The sequence below is a fragment of the Heterodontus francisci genome, chromosome 20 (assembly GCF_036365525.1).
Source record: "Heterodontus francisci isolate sHetFra1 chromosome 20, sHetFra1.hap1, whole genome shotgun sequence".
Classification (NCBI taxonomy): Eukaryota; Metazoa; Chordata; class Chondrichthyes; order Heterodontiformes; family Heterodontidae; genus Heterodontus; species Heterodontus francisci.
Window position 1 is genome coordinate 59,119,805 of NC_090390.1, and position 21,247 is coordinate 59,141,051.

The following is a 21,247-nucleotide window of genomic DNA, read 5'->3' on the forward strand; positions in this document are numbered from 1 at the left end:
GCCATGGCTAAAGAGCCCCAACTACCCTTTACAATGGTGAGGGGATCCTATACCATTCGGATTTAAGGACCCACTTTAGACATCAATCAGTATGCAAAGCCATTGCACCGGTTCTCCTCTTACTTGGGCTGTCTCAAGTGGGGCCCAAAACAAACCCTTCTGACATAGAGGTGGGAATACTGAGCCACTAGTCACTCTGTTTGGACTTGCATAATCCACTAAATGTCAACCCAGTATTTAGAGATCATATTCTCGTCTCCACTTAGAAGAATCTTATTTAGAAGCTGACTTTGTCTTTTGTGAGGTGCAGTTTAGTCTCTATATAAAGTTCCATGACACTTCTCAAAATGTGCACTTGCTTACTGTATCACATTTTAAAAAAATAATTAAAGCTAGAATTAAAAGATCCTAGGGATTCACTGAAACTGCGGTATTCTAGTATAGTAATATCAACAATGAAATCAGAATTGTATACTGGATAATATCTTTTTTTACTGATATTTTGTCACAGTACTCCAAAGTATTAGGGTCAGTTTAGCAGAATTATAAACATAGTCTTGCTTTCCAGGAAATGTTTGGTGGATTTTGGAGAATGCAACACCTCCGCGCATGACTGACTCCCAAAATCCACATAGGGTCTGCTAGTCTCCTGCGGTAACTCCAGCAGAATGCTGACAGCCAGGACCTGGTTGCACCAGGATTCCACTGTTTCCAACATGTCTTGAACCTCTGCCCATCCCTTGCAAGGCAGATGTCAGCAGGTGGATCTGGGGACAGGAGCACCCCTTGCGTGGAGCCCTATTTTCCTGACTTAGTCAGGACCTGACATATCTCTGAACCTTTATTTTCAGAGTTTTTAATTGGTCCCATACACAGGAGACTGAAGGTGATGTGGTTTAGGTTGGGGAGAGTGAAAGGGCCTGACAAACTCCAATCTACCCCAGTTGCGCCTCTTCACCTCTAGAATGATGAAAAGTAAAGTAGTAAATTGCTACATGCTGCAACTCATTGTAAAGATACCATCAGATATATTGAGGCAATTTTTTCTTTTAATGTGGTTAGATTTTGGACGAGTTTTAACAAGAGTGTTGTTTACAGTCTGCTTTTCAGAATGTTTTGACATTTTTAACAGCAATGGGAAAGTTTTTTTCTTGTAAATTTTTTCCGATTGTTTTAATAATTTCTATCTAAAAAAAGCTAGGTGTGTGCGATAATTATGCTGCGCCTCAGTGGCACGATGCTCTGCATGCTGGAGCATCAAAGCACAATGCTGTGGAGTAGCAGAACATTACCCTGATCTATTCTCCCCATCACCCTCCTCCCCCTCAGTTGATTAATCTCAATGTAGACCGTAGGCCAATCCAGGGTAAAGGAAAGAGGACTCCTTGCTTTGGCAGCTGGTTGCCAGTATAGACCATTGTGGCCAAGCCTTCACTGGTTCTGTAGGCAGAACTGATGATGGAGAATAAATAGATGGGAACACATTTTCAAAAAGTAGCGCGGTACCAGCATTATCTTCAAGGTGCAGAGGGGCTTACAGTGAGCTGAACTGAGACTAATTGTAATTCGTACTTGCAACTATAGTGACTTTAGTAACTCATAAATTGTGTTTGCTGTAAGCTGCTAGTGTGTTAAAGTTGTGTTCTTGGGCACCATTTTCTCTTTGGCTTCACTGATTCTGCATTTTTAAAAAATATGGGAATGATTTAAGGCAATGATCTCTTTTGACACAATACATTAAATACTCACATATCACATAGGACATGGCAAGACAGGCTAACAAGGCCAGGTGTCTAGCAATATATCCTAGCCTCAGTGTCAGTAGAGCATGCCCTGCTAAAACAGCACAACGTTCAATTTCTTAAATAAGCCATACCTCAGACCTCTAAGTAAGATTGCAAAATAGTCCTTTCAGTATACTTCATTAATGGAATGTAACATGTATGTTTTCAATTCCATGGTGAGATTAAAATGGTTGAAACCTAAATGCTTTGTGTACCTGGCTGAAATGTGCCCTCGCTCCTTACTATTCCTTGTGGAGGCCTTGAATGAGTCAAGGTTGCTAACCTCCCACTCACCTGTTAGATTCAGAGGGTATAACCTATTTCCATTAAGTTTTGTCTGCCTGTTTCATAGTTTAAAATTGTTAACTTCAGTTTGAACAGTTGAAAGAGCAGCTTCACAAGGTGTTTATTCTGTTCTCAGTAAGGCAAAAGGCTTTTGTGTTATTTAGAACAGCCTTCAGTTGATAACTTTGTTGGACTGAGGCATAACTATGAACTGTGGTCTAAGTAAAATAAAATGTTAATGAAGGAGGTATGTGGAGGAAAAGAAGATGGTCAATTAGGTATTCTTCTTCAGGGAATAAAATGTAAGCCTTTGTGCCTAACTGTGGAGTGGTGATAAGATTACCATATTGACTGTGGTGTAATCTATTCTCCTGAAAGGGCATCTTGGTCTTTTATACCAACCATTATCCTACCAAATGTCACTTGGCCAGCTTATCTAAAAAATCAATCCTCTGTTTTAGATGGAACATTGTTAACATGTGGAAGAGTTAGAAAGTTCGCCAAATTTATATAATTCCATTACAGAAAAAAGTTAAAAATGCTACTTGTACACAGTGGACCTGTGGCGTAGTGTTTGGCACTTGCCTGTTGTCTCTGTGGTTGTAGGTTGTTTGAGTTAGATTGGAGCATTTGCTCTTTCCTGTCTAGAGTAAGTGTGACCAGTTGTGCCAGCTGCTCGATGCTAGAAGTATTGCTAAGGAGGAAATCTTTTAAGAGCCTGTCATCCTATTTTTCTTTAGTAACAAGTAGAACATTTACAAGCAGAATCACAACACTTTACAGTTTTTCCAAACTTTCAGTTAAGAGCAAAGTGGATTATACTTACTGTCCTTTGATTTGTTTGACGTTCTTTAGATAGATTCTTGCAGTTTTATATTTTTTATTGATTATGCCTGGCCCACCCCTCTGTGTTTCATGTTTCTCCTGGACAACCTGGTAAAGGTTGCAAACTCACAAGGGAAAGGACAACCTGGTAAAGGTTGCAAACTCAGGCGAAAGTTGGAGTGAAGCTGACTCTTACCAACTGTGACGTTTCTTTGTCCTGTTTCAGTACACCAGTGCTGCCTCTTGATTTTCATTTTTCAAGTTCCAAATAATGCAGGAGTTCAAACAACACAATACATTTCCATTAAATGCTGTGACCAAAGCAACTAATGTAATGTAGATTGATTTTCTTTTCGCAAAATATCAATATTTTTCTGTGAAAGTTATACCATATAATGAATTCCTTATTTTTTCACCTTACACCTATTGCCACTTTCAGTTTTCTGGTCACAAAGTGACAACAGAAATCCACTGTGCTGTGCTTTCAATAGAATGGATTTTGAATGCTTGGGATTCAAGTTATCAGTAAAGTAGTCTGAAACTTCAATCCCTGTTCAGAAGAAAGAAAGCAATAGTTTCTCGTGTAGAATTAAGAATGTAGCAGATAATGGAGTTCAACCACAGTATATTAAAGCTAAAAGACAACCATGCAAAAGGAAGAATGCATAAGCAGTCAAATCACTAGTTACCTAGGGCTTATCATTTCTGAAGATATGAACATATCATGGTTTGGTCAAACAAACAATAGGCAATGTTTTTGTAAAGTACTCAGTTTCAGAAAGAAATGAAGAAAGTGTGTGTAATTCCCACCAAGTCTAAAGTAAAATAGTGAAATGTAGGTAGCTCTAGGGAATGCAGAATTTCAAAATGGGTTTCTAGTATATAAGCAATTATAAGAAACTTTTCAGAAACTGAAATATTAATTTGGGTGGCATTTAATAATTGAAAGTGTGTTTCGTGAGGAGTCTAATTTTTTTCTAAGCATATAGGCCAGGATTTTCCCGGCACTATGGAGGTTGGGGGTGGGGGTGGGTGCCAGTAAAATAGTATCTGCCCGCATTAGGCAGGCTCGCCGATGTCCCTCCACCATCAGCTGATTTTTCTAAAAGTGGCCAACGTGGCGGATCACTGGCTGATTGGAGCATTAAGAGCCTTAATGAGCCACTAGAGTGGAATTTTACCAGGTGATTTCAATCTTACCAGCGGTGAACAGAAAGTGAGGAGGCTCGAAACTAGCCTCGTTGCAGTAGGCGAGCCTATCAGTAGCAGCAGAGTTGAGGATAAATGGAAGGTCTGTGTACCTGTCTACACCATGTATCCTCAACCCCAAGCCAAGCAATCACGTTTGGAGGCTCTGCGGAGGGTGATGTCAAAATGATTTACTGCTGCTGGAAAGGTGTCACCCAGATCTTAAGCAGCCATTGGCAGCAGTGCAAAGGTTCCTAGGAGGCTCAAGATAGTGGAAGTTTCATCTGCAATGCGGTTAGTGTTTTCAGACTCTGACTCCACAGTGAGGATGAGAGTGGACCAGAGATGGGCATGCAGCCACATATTGTGGCTGTGCAGCGGCCAGGGGAGCTCCAGCTGCCTAATCAAGCCACTTGAGGTGAACAAGGAGGGCTCATGGGGCAACAGGGGCAGCCTGGTCACAGAAGGCGCTGCCCAGCTCATTGGGTCTACTGGCAGAGAATCGGCGACATTGAGATGTTCGAGCACCAATGCCTATGCAGACTGCGCCTCTCCAGGGAGGTGGTGGCAGAGCAATGTGGAATGATGGAACAGGGGTTGAGGCCACTGGGAAGTGGCTGCCACCCAATGCCTGTTGCCTTAAAGGTGACTTTGACACAATCTTTCCATCAGCAGATCATTCCAGGGATTGTCTGGAGATCTCTGTGGCGTTTGTTAGCCCATTGCTGCATAAAGGAGGTAATGGAGGTCGTGTACCGTCAGGTTAGCCATTATATCAATTGAAGCAAAATACTGCAGATGCTGGAAATCTGAAATAAAAACAAAATTGCTGGAAATACTCAGCAGGTCTGGCAGCATCTGTAGAGAGAGAAGCAGAGTTAATGTTTCAGGTCACAGACCTGAGGCTTGCCAGCTGCATTCAGCAGTGCATTGTTGGTCCTTTCCTCACTCCGCTGAGGGTGAGGTGGCTGTAGCTGTCACAGCTTCCGCTACCACCTCTTGCGCATTAGTGAAGCGCTCACCAGATTGTATCACTCGCTCTACATGCGCAACAGAGCCCACAGACGTGAGTGTTTCTGCCCTGGTGGAGGGTGCACAGGAATGAAATGACATGGTGTCTTCACGTGACGTTGCATCCTGCGAACTTTCAAATGTTGCTGCATCCCTGGTCTGTCCCTCATATGCTGCTGTGGAGAGAAAATATAAAGTGAAATATGTGGTCCTCTCAACCAAGGCCTCTTGCCTCCCCTTAGTCAGGAGCTTCCAGTGATAGTAAAGGCCCGAATAGGTCCCACTGGCCAGACATGGTGTAGGGTATGTTGGACAAAACTAGATCTTTACACACTCTCCGTACCTTCTTCACCTGCCTTGCCCTCAGTGACAGGCTGCCCTGCAGTGACTCATCTGAATTGCATGGCCTCCTTCTCCTCCATCGGTGCCACCATGTTGATAACAGCAGCTCCACCTCTGGTCCATTGGCACTCCTGCCATTATGAGCACGCTTCTGCAAGTATGAATATAGGCACCACGAGACAGTACTGATATCTCCTATGTGCTGGTCACTTTGGGGCACTGTAACCATGCAGCACAGCGCTGCTGGGATAACATGGTGAGGCAGCCATTCAGCCGCCTCATTGCAGCATTCACCCATGCCTGAGCATGTGTCTCGGATGCATGACAACTGAACGCCTCAATGTTAACATTGGTGCCTGGTGTTGCCCCATGCATGAATCTACCACCTGGCCTCAGATTTCATGTATGGCTTTCAATTAATACTAGGCTTCCCTTTGCCAAATGTAAACACCACTTGCCTTTCCAGACCCCAGCAGGTGATTATATCTTTTTCTGCACTGAATCCAGGTTCTGGCAATGATTCCTCGGCTGCACACGATGTCAGTCACTTCTAGCCATGCCTGCTTGGTGACACGTGCTGGCCTCCCCCCGTCTTGTGGAAAGAGGACCTGCCTTTCGCTGACTGCTTCCACACGCGTCTCAAGGGAGGCATTGCTGAAATGTGGGGCAACGCTTCCTCTTTCTGCCACAATCTCTATACTGCTTTCTCAGCTGTCCACCCTCTCCTTGCCTGTGGGTTCAACCTGGATGACTGCTGCACAAATGTCTTTAAAAATCCCAGCTGCGTGCAAGCTTCTGGCACTAGGATCTGGCTGCCAACATTAATTGGATGGTTCCCTCGCCAGAAGCCCCATAATTGGCTGCCAATGGTGAAATGAAGGAGAAATCCCACCACATGCCATTACATTCAGGAGCCACGCATTTCCGTCTGACATCGAGACCTCCGCACAAATGTAAAATCCTGGCCATATAATAAACAAGAATTTGCATTTAGATAGTGCCTTTAATATAGAAAAAGTCTCATGATATTTCAGAGAGACTTAAGGGAAAAATGGACGTGGAGCCAAAGAAGGTGCTATCAGGAGGGATTATCTAAAGTTTAATCAAAGACATAGATTTTAAAGGTGGAAGGATGGTGGAGAGGGGGAGGGCTTTGGGGAGATGACTTCAAGGGGCAGAATAATGCATGGGTCTGTGGACCCCAGCCATATAAGCAGTCCTGACTGGAGTTGGGGGAGGGTGGGGAGAAGCTTCATTTAAGCATAGTATATTGTGATATGATTTAAATTATTATTAATGCAGAATGTATGGGCTTATATCTTCTTTCACTTTACCACCCATTGTATTCGTGGCCTGTGGGGCCCAAATGTTTTTGGTGCCCAGGGCCCCAAGATTTCTTAATCTGGCTTTGAGGATTTCAGACATTTGGTCATTTAAGGGAGCAGATCAGGCTTGTGTATAATAAGAAAAACAAAATAACTTCCATTTTTTTTTTATTTCTTTAATAAATCTAGCACAGCATTCAAGTATAGTGTTACTGTTTGGAAATATTGCTTAAATGAGGAATAATTTGAGTGTGAGGTAACTGAGTTCCTTCTCTTGTGTGATATAACCCAATCAATGCTTCACTGCCTGTGCTGTACTCCATTCTGTAGGTATTGCTGGGCTTTATGATGGCGAGATTTAATTGTTTTTAATGTGTAGAAGGTAGGCAGCATATGTAGGGTTCTTGAGCAAGAATAATTGCCTTTTCACTACGTAGAACACCATAAACACATTTGAAATGAACGTGTCTACAAATTTGCCTTGCAATTTGAGCTGTTCCTTCCTTTTGTGTTGTCATTGAAGTGTGTTGCATATTCTTGTATTATAAAAGCTGTTTTTTAAATTTCCTTTGATGTGAAATATTGGCGCAGCAATTATAAACCTAGCATTTCTACTTAATTTAGAAGTCTTTTTGCATTTTATGTTCCTGATAAAACTTTTAACCCAGTACAGAAAGAGGCAAGGTGCGGTTTAGTAGATCCTAGTGAAATGGTAAATGCATAATTGTCAGTGTTTCGTTGTATGTATTGGATGATGTAGGGAGAAGTTTCTCTATTAAAGAATTGTTTTATATGAAAAGTCTGCACAGCTTACTAATTTGCAGCTAAGAATTGTCAGTCGGGAGATGGATCTCATTGCTTAGGGAGTCTGCAAATGAATAATTATTATTTGTATGTCTCTGAAGAACTTTGCCTCATGAAATGTTGTTCCTTCAAGGCTTTTTCAACCAGAGCACAATTAAAAGTAATTTTGCAGTCACTTTGTCATCTGGGAATGTAAATGCCAGTCATATCAAATTGCCTCACACAGTCTTGGTGGAGTGTAGTGCAAGAAATACTTGGTGATTCATTACAGCAGTTCCTTGTTGAAACAAGAAAGCCCAGGAGTAATTTTCTTAACATAATTACAGCTTAATTAAAGAGACATGTCTAAGACAGGTTTCTCTTAACAGATACCATTCTGTTGGAAAATGACTTCTGGCTCTTGAGCAATTTTATACTTTACTATGATACAAAAAACTGAGCTAAAAAATAATCTCAAGATCAGTGTAATGTATTTATCTGTGCTGCATGGCCTAGAAAGAATATGAATGGTATATTTATTTCATTTTTTTTGTTTATTTCCATAATGTAGTTTCCTTATGCACCTCATCTCTCAGAGCGCACCAGTTATCTGGTCCCAAGCGTCTGCCCATGCTATTCTTAAGCCAGTTACTAAAGGGAACCTGACATTGACTCAGCAACAATTGTTTATCTGATTTTTCCCTCCCACACATCACCGCACCTCTCTATTGACAGATGTGTCATCTGTACTCAGCCTCTTCTCGCCACTACGTTCTGATGCATTATGACTTTGTTAAAAACTTACTCAAGTGCAGGGTGGGATCTGTGCCTTTCACCATGTGACTGAACCCCCACACATGGCTGGTGATCCTTCCCACATTCCTGGGTCATTTGTACAGTCAGGGTAAGCCTCTGGCACCTGCAAAGGTACAGCCAGTTGTGGCTGCCACAACTTGAGCTGACCTACCTTTCCAAGGTGAGTGAGCCGAAATGGGTTGAAGATTGTTTTATAATTTTAATTCCTTTTTAATGTACTGAAGCCACTCTCATGAAGGAAGGTAATGAATTCTCTCCCTACAAGATCTCATGGGGAACTTGGACTAAAATTCCACTGGCATGCATTCCACTGAAACCTTTCAAGGGCATAAAGGAACATTTTTGCAGAAACCATGAGCTTTTTTTTCTTCTCCCACACCACTTCAATGTGAATGGGATGATGGAAGGTCCACCCATGGCTCCCACTTCTGGAATTACTGGTTGAAAAGTTGTAGAATCCCAGGGGAGCCAGGATCCAGACCATGTTTTATCCTTTCCTCCAGGCATAACCCCTACTTGTGCTGCCGTGAGCCCAGGAATTCAGAACAATTGTTTTTATTCTAGTTTCATACAAACTCAACATTTGAGTTTTATATCCTTGGAGGCATTTTGATATGTTATGCGGAACTACTGGTTTTGCAAAAGAATGCAGTTAATGCCATTGTCTTGAGATTATCTTCATGTTCTGTAAGCTTTTGCAATATCAAGTTAATTTAATATTTCACTTTTTAAAAAGTAGATCTCTTTTTATAGCTACAAGAAATGGAAAATGTTCAGACAAATATGAAAACCCCTGTCTGTTGCATATTAAGGCAAAGCAGATAAGATGTATTTCAATGTGCTACCTTTTAATTACATGTAACCTCGTTTTCAGTTTGCTGGGATCATTCAACATATAGTGCTTTGCAAAGAACCTTAATTGATTTTGGTTTTAAATTTTGTTGTGGTTTGGGGTTTTTATTTCTAAATAGATGTACTGTCTATCTGCTGCATGTTGCTCCTTGCAAAGTCAATGGGGGTAATTTTATCATTTGGTGATATTGGATTGGCTGCAAGTCAAACACTTCTCCCAATTTTCCCTTTGATTGACTTCCGGTATTGCCTATTTTACTCTTGCAAAAAGTTAAATTTACCCCCAATGAAACTAGTGGCAGATGTAGTTTCATTTCTAATGTTAAGCTTTGGCTTACCACTGCTTATTTTTTAAGGCAAAATGGGACATCAACTGAAGTCAGATTTTCTGACCTATATTGCAACTTTCCTTTTCCTTCCCATCCCTTCCTTCCTTTTCTTGCTTTGCAGAGCCTCCATCAAACTACAAAATCTCTCAACCTGAAGTGCACACAGCTCATCCAGGAGATTTGCTTCAGTTGCAATGTCCATTGAAAGAGGATGTACAGAGCATCAGTTGGACTAAAGATGGGGAACAGTTGGGGTACAGCAATAAGACTTACATAATCAGAGAGTACTTGCAGATTAGTGATGCCACGCATGAGGATTCGGGCCTCTATGTTTGTACTGCACTTAGATCAATAGGCAATGATACAGTGTACTTCGTTGTAAACATTACAGGTGAGTAACATTTGAACTGGATCCTAGAAATTCAGTAAAGCTTAACATTTATGCTAACCTATTTGCACCTCCAAACAAAATTTGATTGAGGCTTGCGGGGGGGTGGGGGGAAGACAATTAACTTGGTATTGTGGACAAACGCAAACTGAAAACCAAACTGACAGACTGCTTGGCAGGATTAGCTGTCAGGAAAAGGGTGATACAGATTAATCTTGGACTTGAGAGCTGTTCTATTTCAATACCTGTGCACTTCCTGTAATAGTATATGTCACATATCAGGTCATTCCATTTGGGTGCATTTTAATCAAGCTGGTCTTGTATATCAGTTTTTGGAGAAAAATATACATTTTGAGACCTTGATGTTTTAGTGTGTATCTGAAAGGGCTACTCAAATTTGAGTAATTACTTTGTGTGTTTTGTATCTTTGTAACATCCTGATTAAAATTAAGACAGCACTGTAGCCATGATTGCCCCGCAAAGTAAGTTATATATTTTGGCTGAGTCATCAAAGGAAGGAGTTGAACTGCGGGCAAGTCATACTAAATATCTCCCACGATCCTTCTAGTAGGGAGTTTTCGAGTCACTTAGGTCTTGGAATGGTGTTTGGCCCGGGAGGGGAGCAATTTAAACCACCAAAGCCAAATAAGACTAACATTATGTACAGGTGCCAATCATGAATATTCTGATCTAATTATTTTACATGATTATTGTTACAAATCAGTTGGAAACAAGGTTAATGCTCTTAGGTTATCTAGGGAGGAAATGCTTTATCCAAATATCCATTTTTCAAATTTTCATGATCTTGGGGAGATTACAGGTTATGGTTTTCTTCCAGATGCCATTTCCTCAGGGGATGATGAAGAGGACAGTGATGGGTCAGAAGAGACAGTCAGTGATGGTAACAAGATAAGTAAGTACAGGGTGAGGAGACAATCTGATGACTGATGATTGATGTAATGAAATCAACAAGAACTTCAAGTCCTATAAGAGGATCTAGTTGTGTATATGCAAAATTGATAAGAATTTGTAAACTCTAATGGGGGAAATAGAAAATGATGACATTGAAAAGTAATTTACTTGTTTCATCTGCACACAGTGTTTTCTTTGTGCAGTTATTATTACACCTGGTCTGGGTATATTTAATTTCAAGTATGGTCATTTATTTTATTCTCTGAGGAGTCATTTTTTATTAAGCTCATTTTGGGAATTGCCCTCTGGAGATTGCATTGCAAATCTCATTTATGAAGATAATTTCAAAATGCATTACTCCGAAATGCACTTGTATACTCTGTGGAGTCCCTTTATCTTGTCCAATTTGTCAGCCAAACTCATGAAACTAGGCTGACTTTGACATTAAAATGGTGTACAGATATGAAAAATAGCTGGAAAAAAATGAGAGCATGCAGAGCAATGCTCACTTTGTAGCATTCTTATTTCTGGGTTAGAGTTGTAGATTTGAGCCTTACACCAGATTATGAGCCTATTATTTGAGGTCACATTGTAATGCAGTACTGAAAGAACACTTTTATGGGAATTATTGCTTTTTGGATGAGGTGTTAAACTATGGTCCCATCTATCAAATTGTTTCAGATAGATATTAAAGATCTATCGCACTGTTGGTAGAAGAACAGGGAATTCTTCCAGTATCTGGAGGAACGTTCCTTCTTAAGCCAACACCACTGTTAACCAATAACATTTAAAATCAGATTGCCCACCTCCTGGTTGTTTATTGTTGGCCAAAAGTGGCTATTTTTTCACATAAAACAATCAATGCAGTTCAAAATTAATTCATTTTGCGAGGTGCTCTGTGTAATAAATAATAACTTTTATTTTTGACTAAAGAATTGCATAGCTTGTTAAAATACACTAAAATGTTTTGTACTCTGGAGAATGACAGCATGTAAGTTCAGTTTCCTCATTCTGCTACACTTTATTTCTCCATCCATATTTCTGTGGGTAAGTTTTGAATGCAGGCCAGACAGCTCAACATGGGGAACAGGGCAACAAAAGTCAACCCAAGTCATGTTGCAGACCTCCTTACTCAGCATTGGTGGAAGTCTTGGATGAGGTTGCCAACTTACAACCTTGGCCACATTGGATATATGGTCTATGATGATTCGGGAATGGGGAGAAGTTCTTAGTATCATCAAAGTTGCTGAGTGGATGTAAAGGATTAGAGCATTGAGTGAATGCAATATCCCTTCATATATTAATGTTTTATATTAGTTTATGGTGAATGGGTACTGTGGAAATCAGTATTCCTTGTGTTTTAAATTCAAGTTGGTTATAGCTAACTGAGATTTTTACTTTTTACTGAACTATTGTGGCCTGAACAACTCTATTGGAAGGATAGGAAAATACTTCGCATTTTCTGAATGTGATGGTATAGGTAGTTGAGAATATAAATGTGCAAACTTTATTCGCTATTGGTATAATAAACTGTGCATAAGTCCTATATTAGTTTTGTAGTTATTCATACAAGACCTTTTTTGTAAATGTATCCAAAACTAATGTATGCTACTATGGATCAGGTGTGGATGAATGGTGACACTGTTTAAGTAAAGAGCAATTTAAATCTGTCTCTGGGTTTCCATGTTGAAATGTTGTAACAAGCAATGACAGGAAACAGTAACCAAGCTCAGCATACACATAATGCATAAGGACATGGTCTAACTTGGCAGTTAACTGGTTTTGTAGAAGAGAAATGAAGTATTTGAACAATAATTCTATATATCTACCTAAAGATTGAATTTGATAAAAGCTAATTTAACATAGAATTGCGACATGTTAAACTCAATAGTACTGTCTGCGGTTTATTACTGTTAAGTACGTTTCTGGCAAGTTCTGTTTCACAGCATCTAATTGTAACCTTAACTTTGGAACAATTTTTAATTATCTTAAAACGGAAGTAACATTTTAGTAATTACGTACAGTGTCACTACCCGCGGAAAATGTCAGTTACACATATATGGCTAGAAACTAGTAATCAATTGATGTTATGTCCAAGAAAAGGTGTGAATAGGTTTTAGTGTACCTGCAGCACACTGAAAAATTGCAGCTCATAACCACAGCCCACAGGAGCTGTAATAATGCATTTTCTTTAGATTACTGCATCAAAAAGTGTACATTAATAAATTACCTTGTTCTATCTGAATCATTCTCCAAGTTTTATGCAAATTTAAAACTTTAAAGTATTTTTCCAAGTCCGAGGGTCGCGGCAGGGGGGAGCTATAAAATTCTGCGGGGAGAAGCCGGCCTTGACCCCTGACGTCGAGAAGGGCCCGCTGCATATTACTGGCGGCGGGGGGACCTTGGTGCGGCCCTCGCTGCTTGGCAGCAGGGCCTTCATCTAAATATCTAAATTAACAAAAATTAGATGTAAATGAACTTAGCTGCTGGCGACAGCCGTCCCACACCAATTTTGCTGCTGCCGATCGCACCTCACGTGCCTTCGGAACTTTGTTCCGAGGCGAGAACCTGGTGGAGAGGGAGGAGGAATAACATTTTCAGGGTGTGAGGGGTGGGGGAGCGGGGAAAACAATTTTTATTGGCTGTGGGGATGGTGGGAAGAGGTTGAGAGTCAAAGGGAACACATTTTGGGGGGGAAAGTTTGAGATATCAATTAAAAAGTTTATTCTAGGGGGAGAGGTGTGGGAGATGGGATTTAGAGTTGAAATTTAAAAAAAATGTATTTCCCGGAGACTGGGACCTTTAAATATTAAAATGTTACTGAAGGGCTTGAAGCTCTTTAAAAATAGCAATGGCGCCTGCGGGGTGGCCGCCCCCTCTAGGTCATCGGGGGTGGCCGCTCCGCCCCCACTATTTAAATGCGCCCCTGCACGAGCCTGGGGGCTCGGCGGTGGCACTTCCATGTCGGAAGGCCACCGAGTTCAAAGCACACCGCCGCGGAGCGCTAATAAAATTCAGCCCTATTTGCTTGTGTGCTTAATTTTTACAGTTTAGCAACTATAAATTTCTTGGAATTTGTCATTTACTTTAACATTATACATTTAATATTATTATGAAAACTGATTCAGAAGTTGTTGAAATCATATGCATACAGTAAATTAAGGTGAAAATATACCCCACATCTGCTTAATGCTAACTGACATTCCCAAGGGGAAGAATTCAATTTTAATGCAGTTAAATATTGAAAACACATCAAATGTTAACTTGCAAAGCTTTTTGAGCTGATTATACTATTGATATTGAGTGACAAGGAGCTTAAAAAATGGTGGCGATAAATGTAAAAGGAAATTGTACAAATATTGACATTATTAGAAACTCTTGTTTGTTTTACTTTTACGACATTGTCACAAGAACTATTGTGCAGACAGTGTAACATGGTACTGTACAGCCATATTTATTACATTAAGTATTGGCCTTCAGCACTTAAAGGGAGCCATTGTCTCTAATTTAAAATAGTTCTTGAGACAAGAGCCTAGTGTGTGCCCTGACTCATGTTTTATTAAACATTCTATAAAGAAAGAATTGACTATTCTTTAAGGAATAAGTAATTCTTTAAAGTTTTAATAAGCTGATGTTTTCCATGACAAATTTTGTATTCGATGGAATTTTGGATGTGAAAGCTGGTGCTAAACACTGAAGAGCTTAGTGAGCATAGGCTGATGGAACATGTTTTTTATAGTTCAGGGTTAACACACCAGGATTCCCACATAATGGGCTGAATCTTCTGTGCCTGCCGCCGCTATGTTGCGGAAAAAAACAGATGGGTCGCATGTCGCGGAGCCGCCACAGTCTTCCGTGCGGTGGCTCATTCAAATAGCTGGGGTAGGCCGCCCCCGCCCCCCCACCTACTTTTTCACACGGAGAGGGCTGGCTGTCCGTCCCCGGCAATGGCGTCAGCTGCCTGTGCGCAGGTGCTGATGCCATTTTTAAAGGGCTTTCAGCCCCACTGGGTAATTAAATATTTAAAGATAAAGTTAATAAAAATAAATAAAGACATTTCTTCTGCCCCTCCTCCACCCCCCAAAAACACTTACCTTGTCCATCAGACCTGCCCCCCCACCGCCAAACTACATAAACTTTAAATTCCAACCCGACCCACCATCCTCTACACACATGATACTTTAACCCCGTTAATTAATTCATTTTAATTTATTTAAATATTCAAATGGGGGTCCAGCTGCTGAGTGGCGGGGGTGCTGTCACTAGGCCTCGCCGCCGCCGGTAATATTGGGCCGGTCCCTCTCGGCTTCGGGGAGCAAGGCAGCCCTCTCCCAGAGGCATCTTCAGGCCCCCCGCCACCATGGACCCCGATGCCTGAGGGGAACAAAATGCAGCCCAATATGTGGCCTTAACTGCTTAGCCTTCCTTCTATTGATGGAATGAACATTGCAGGATGATTCACCCTCAGCCACCATAACCCTAATCTTCAAGTTGGTTTATAAACTGCAGTGGCACAGCTCTGAGTGTGGGTTATCCGTATATTTTCAGCAGCGCATGATGTGTATCATGGGATAACCTAAGGGCACAAGGCGCAAGTGTATGCATAGTGGCGTCTGTACATGTGTGCATTGGAAAAGGGGAGGATTGAGAAGAAAAATGAGAGAGTTAAAAACTGACAGTAATATTTTGAGGGGGGTGTTTAAATAGGTCTTTGCCACTAAAGTGTAAAACTTTAATATGAATTAATATTGCCCACCAAAGCTCAAATTTAAAATGGCATCCCTTTTAGAAATATCTTACAATTTCGGTAGTTAAGATGATGGTTTTCTTCGTCACTTAGTTACAAATTGATCTTTACTATGTGCAGTGGCAAATGATTATGTTTAAACTTTGAGTTTTGATGAATGACTTTAAGCTCTGGAGCTTCAAAATTACTTTGCCAGGAAATGGTTTTATTGGAGAACAATGTGCTAGTAACAATTATGTAACAGAAAACATCTGAATACAATATGTTGTTAAAAATTATAGTATTGCTTAAAGGAGACAGTGCACATTAATCACCTACTGAGACGTCAAGCATAAAGCATAAAGCAGACAGCTGCTTCACTGAACATATCCCTGCCTTACCTTCACATTTAGACTTTGTAAATAAATGTGATAGTACTTCTGTTTGCCTGGACAACTGATTGTATGTCCATCTCCAAAATGTGTTTGACCTCTGAGGACCAGAATTCAAACATACTTGGCAGCGCAAGTTACTACCATCATGGCTGCCTCGTTTTCTGTAGAGGAAGTAAAGTCAATTGTCATTGAAGTAATATTTTTACATGTATTTTCTCATGCGGCATTTAAAAAAAATTAAATAGTTCTATTTTCCCCGGCCCCTATTTTCTCTCTCGGATAGGTCTTACCAGGCCAGAAGTCTTCGGGAGGTAGACTACTGCTCTCCTTGCTTAGCCATCCAGCTGTTAAGTGATACACAAGTGCAGCACAGTGTTCTTTGCATTTTCCTTCTCTCCCCATGTGGTGAGGTACCTAGCCCCCATTCAATGATACAATGCTTTGGTGCTTCAACATAATGCTATCTTCTATTTGTCACTTTATCTAAGTTTATCCTAAAATAATAATAAGCAATATGTAACAAGTCATTTAGCAGATGGGTTTTTCTGAAAGCCAAATAATTTGGATAAGAATGTCATCAGTTTGAAATTGGAATTGTACTATTGCAACTGTGGTAAAGTCACCTAACATCTATGTCAGCTTATTTTCTTTTGAAAGGAAAGAATATGCAGAATATTAAATCAGGTTCTTGAAAGAAGTTGTTTCTCCTTGGATTGTGGAATCAAGCAAGAGGTTGTGGTTGCTGAGCAATAGCTATTATCTTTATATTGGTCACATGAGTTTAAACAGACTGGTTTGACCGAGAATGGAATTGTAAGCACACCAATGTCACTTTTGTATTAAAAGAATTTATTGGTGACACAGTGGGTTAGTGCTCTGACTTATTTTGGTAGATATTCCATTTCATGCCAGTGATTCCCAGCACGATCAAGTTTGTTTAAGAGGAGAAATCCAAGAGTTAACTGGTATTGTCTCTGTATACTCCACCAACAGCAGAAAGGCAGATCAGTCGTAATTTATACTGTTGGTAACCATACTATGCTTCATTATTCTTCGAAGCCCCTATTTTATGGCACAAGAGCAAAGAATGGAAAGGGATGCCTATATGGTTTCAAATGAAGTAATTTGAAAGAGATGGAGCAGTGACATGTTTAATCTTCAAAGTCGTCTTGCAGAGATTTTTCTTGTTAACTTAAGTATATGTGTGGTAGCTACAGAACTTCTTATCATTATTCACCAAGGTATATATTGCCAATAGTCTGTTGGAAGGGATAAATAGCGCTCCATGTTCCTGTGTTGTTGTGCTCTATCCTGATGAGTTAATGCTTAGTCTTAATATTTCATTTTAGGAAAAATCATTTGCTGGTTTGGTGTTCAGGTTCCATATTGGTGGACTGTCACTTGGGAATATTAAATGATGGTTGCAACATGGTCTGTAAAGAGCTGTTATCTTTAAGATAGTGAAAGAAAATTGAAACCTTGGTGGCCTCTTAACTTAGATATATGTTGTGTTTACTCAGCAGTCAAAATTCATTTCTCATAGGAGAGTTCAACTGAAGTTCTTCAGTTAAAAATGTCTTAATTTTTTTTTCTACAAAGCTGCTATGAACTTTGAAGATAGGCTATTTAATCTCATTTTGTGGTCCTAATTCTATAATGTAAATAATATTTCTTTTTTTTATAGCAATAACTCTTTGATTTTTAGGTGAAAGGGACAACATGGTATTGGTCTGCTTATGAATACATTGTACCACTATTTGGGATAACATGGGCTCTTCCCCACTCATGGAAATTCCAGTTACAACTAGAAAGGCACTGAGTGGAGGCAAGATACACTTCCCTCCTGCCCCACCCCACCACCACAAGGAAGGAGGAAAAAAATCTAAGAGCCAGTTTCTACATGGTGCTTTTTTTACAGCTTGTGCAGTTCTAGTGTTGACAGTCATATGGGAATATGTTTCTGCCTGCCACCTATGCTTACACAGGAGGCAAGGTGGGGGAAAGACCAAAACCAAAAGGGAAAGAAAAATCAAGTAACATGACGCTTTCATCTCTTTTAAATGAATTTGTACCTTATTTCATAAATAAGCTTTCAGCAGCATTATTTAGAAAAGCTTTCAGTAATTATCAAATAGATATTGGAAAATGTTATCAGGGAAAGCTTATTTTTAAAAATGAAGGAATGTCAAGTAATTTAGATGAATTACTCACCAGTTAACAATTTAAAAATTAGTTACTTTCCTGGCCTTGCTTAAATCTAATCAGTAACTGATTTTTTCATTAATTCTTCTTTGGTCCTTATCGCAAAAATGCTAGTTATAGACGTACAATGATGCTTTTACTTGATAAACTTCAGGAAACTCATCTATTTTAGTTTTGTAAGTTGATTTCAGCAAACTTTGTAATAGCAAAAGTATATTGAAGTCGCATCCTGTTGATTCTGATCGTCTTTGGTTGGGTGTGACCTACTAACATTACAGGATCACGAAAACCGATAGTTACCGTTTTCCCCATTAGCTACTATTGAAACTGGATGGCCTGTAATCATGTTGTTGGTTTAAATTGTTTGTAAGCTTTTCTGTAACTTCCAACAATTACAAGAATATTAAGGAGAGGTAGTGTTTGAGTTATCTTCAAAATGAATAACTAATAATGTCTTATGCTAGTGCTGACCTTTGCTGAGTTTCCCCCAGAGTAACACAAAAGCCATGGAAGGTATAAATCAGAAAAATGTCAAAAGTTTGGGCCATTTATGATGGCGGTCTAGTCTAGATTCATTGCCAATGGTGAAAATACTGTAGAATGGAAACTGTCATTGTAGCAAGGGAGTGTAGGAAGAGGCCCAAAAAGGAAATGGAATAAGGTCAAGTTTAAGCCAATTATTTTTTTTTAATTTCACATTAGTTTGATTTATTTCAGGAAGTATGGGTTGCAGTTAGAAATGGGATTTCACGTAAATTAAAACAAATGTACAAACAAACTATATTTTCTGTTTATAAAGACAAGCACATATTTGAGTTCTCCTGATTTTTTTTTTCTTAGTTTTGCAAATCATGAATGAACATGAGGGAGTTGTTTTTGTGTGGGTTTCAAGATGGAGAGTTTCACTGTTGTTCTTGAATACAAAATGGATTAATAAGCTGTGTAACATACGTATTATAATAAAAGGGGATCACTAAAGCCCAGAAACTTACAGGGAGCTCAAACGGTAAAGTGAGTAAAAGTAAAATGTTATTGGCGTTACTTTTACAAAAGATGTCTAGATGTGTACGGTCTTCTAGTGTTAGGAGTTCATTCATTTGTGTGTTTGGAGGTATTGAATTTGCAACCAATTTCTAGGTCTGTATTTTGAATGCATTCCTCATTACTCTGGAGCATGTTCAATCTTGGCACAGCTGTAGAATCTCATTTCAAACTGCTTGAAATGTGCACATCAATGGAAAATAGTTTTCTTCCAAAAATCATTAATGCAATTCTGTACCTTGAGGTTTGCTTCTAGCAAAACCTGAAATATCTTTTTTTTTTACATCCTTTATTCCCAAAGATGCAGAGGGAAAAATAAACTTGAAACAGGTAACAAGCTACTGCTTCCTTTCTAGGAGAAGGAAAAATACTTTCCTGGCCTTGCTTAAATCTAATCAGTAAATGATTTTTTCATTAATTCTTCTTTGGCCCTTATCGCAAAAATGTTAGTTATAGACGTACTGTGATACTTTTACTTGATAAACTTCAGGAAACTCAGCTACTTTAGTTTTGTAAGTTGATTTCAGCAAACTTTGTTATAGCAAAAGTATATTGAAGTCACATCCTGTTGATTCTGATCATCTTTGGTTGGGAGTGGGCTGGTATTTTCAACTTCCAACTGCCCCGTCTTGATGTAAAGACAGGCAGCCAACAGAGGACAATCTGGCAGAGATCTTGGATGCCTATTTTCCCACCTGATTCAACTTTCAAGCAAGTTTTTAAATGGGCAGTCAGCACTCCTGTCCAAAACCGGCAATCTGAAGTCCTATGTACAAATGGGTGAAGCTTGCAAAGTATACCCTAGTCTGTGTTTCCAGACATTAAGCGGCCTAACCTGCAGTCCTTTTATTTTATCAAGAATTTTGCAGAGACGCCATTATTCATGCTGCTCCTGATCCCACACACATCTTTGGCCCATTCTCGCTCCAAGTTCTACCTGTTGGCCAGGTCTGTGTAGAGGCCAGATGTTTGTGCTGCAGCAAACCACTGATTTGGTGCCTGCCGCTTGCTAATAACATTTAAATGAAACCTGAACATGTTTCTAGCTTCCTGATTTGTGCCTCGGGCTTCTGGCATCTGCCAATATCATTTGTTTCAATCTGCTTGAATATCTGTCCTTTTGCCCCCCACTCCCCAACCTGCCATGCTTGAATGATGTGTCATTAGCTACAAAAAAGATTTGGTTTAAGTTGCATTAAATACACATGGTGCTTGTTTGTAACAGGTCCCCCATACTGGACTCAACCTAATAAGATGGAAAAGCAGTTGCATGCTGTCCCAGCAGCCAATACCGTAAAGTTCCGCTGTCCAACAGCAGGGAACCCGAAGCCAACTATGCGATGGTTAAAAAATGGCCATGAGTTCAAACCAGAAGATCGAATGGGTTCATATAAGGTAAGGGCTTTTTTCTCCATTTCATAATATCACAACCTGTATAAATATACAGCAACCACCAAACTGAAAAATGAGTACCAGCTCTCAACTTCCCTGAAGGATCTTTATAACCTGGCAGCTTATGCAGTTCAGTGGGCAAAACAAAATCTTGAAAATTACTACAGCAACTTATTACACGTCACAAACCATCTGGGGAATCAGTATGTTGGTAGAAGTTTGTGGTGTATGTGACTTGGCTGAATTCAGTGCAGCGGTTGTTGCACTTGGCAGAAGCAGTGGGACAGTGCAGATTTACACTTGTACTCACAGCCCTTTGCCATTTAATTAAAGTGGACAATTGTGTTGGTATTTTGCCCATGTACAACAGCAACTTGCAGTTATAAAGTGCCTTTTAATGTGGATGCTTTACCGGATGTAACGGAAATGAGCGCTGAGTCAAAGAAGGAGGAATTAGGAGGGGTGAGCAAAGGTTTGGTCAAAGTACTGTTTCAAGAAGAGCCTTTAAAGGTGAAAAGGGAGGTGGAGAGATGGAGATTTCCGTAGCAGATGTTTGAGTCTGTGAGACTGAGGCGGCTGAAAGCATGGCTGCCAATGATGTGGTGAAAGGGAAAAGGATGCACAATTGTACTGAGAAATGGAGAAGGTGGT

The 21,247-nt window shown here is 40.0% G+C and overlaps 1 protein-coding gene across 33 annotated transcripts in view; it reads left to right on the top strand.

The window, feature by feature from the left end:
- Positions 1-21,247, top strand: part of LOC137380667 (fibroblast growth factor receptor 2-like) — a 163,803-nt gene that overhangs the window by 88,844 nt on the left and 53,712 nt on the right. For 31 of the 33 annotated variants that reach the window (XM_068052870.1, XM_068052853.1, XM_068052855.1 and 28 more), the window contains 3 exons: positions 9,662-9,931; positions 10,767-10,841; positions 20,430-20,599. In XM_068052870.1, coding sequence (XP_067908971.1) covers positions 9,662-9,931; positions 10,767-10,841; positions 20,430-20,599 — 515 coding nt within the window. The remainder of the gene's footprint in view (positions 1-9,661; positions 9,932-10,766; positions 10,842-20,429; positions 20,600-21,247) is intronic. The other 2 variants (XM_068052885.1, XM_068052886.1) reach the window with 2 other exon arrangements.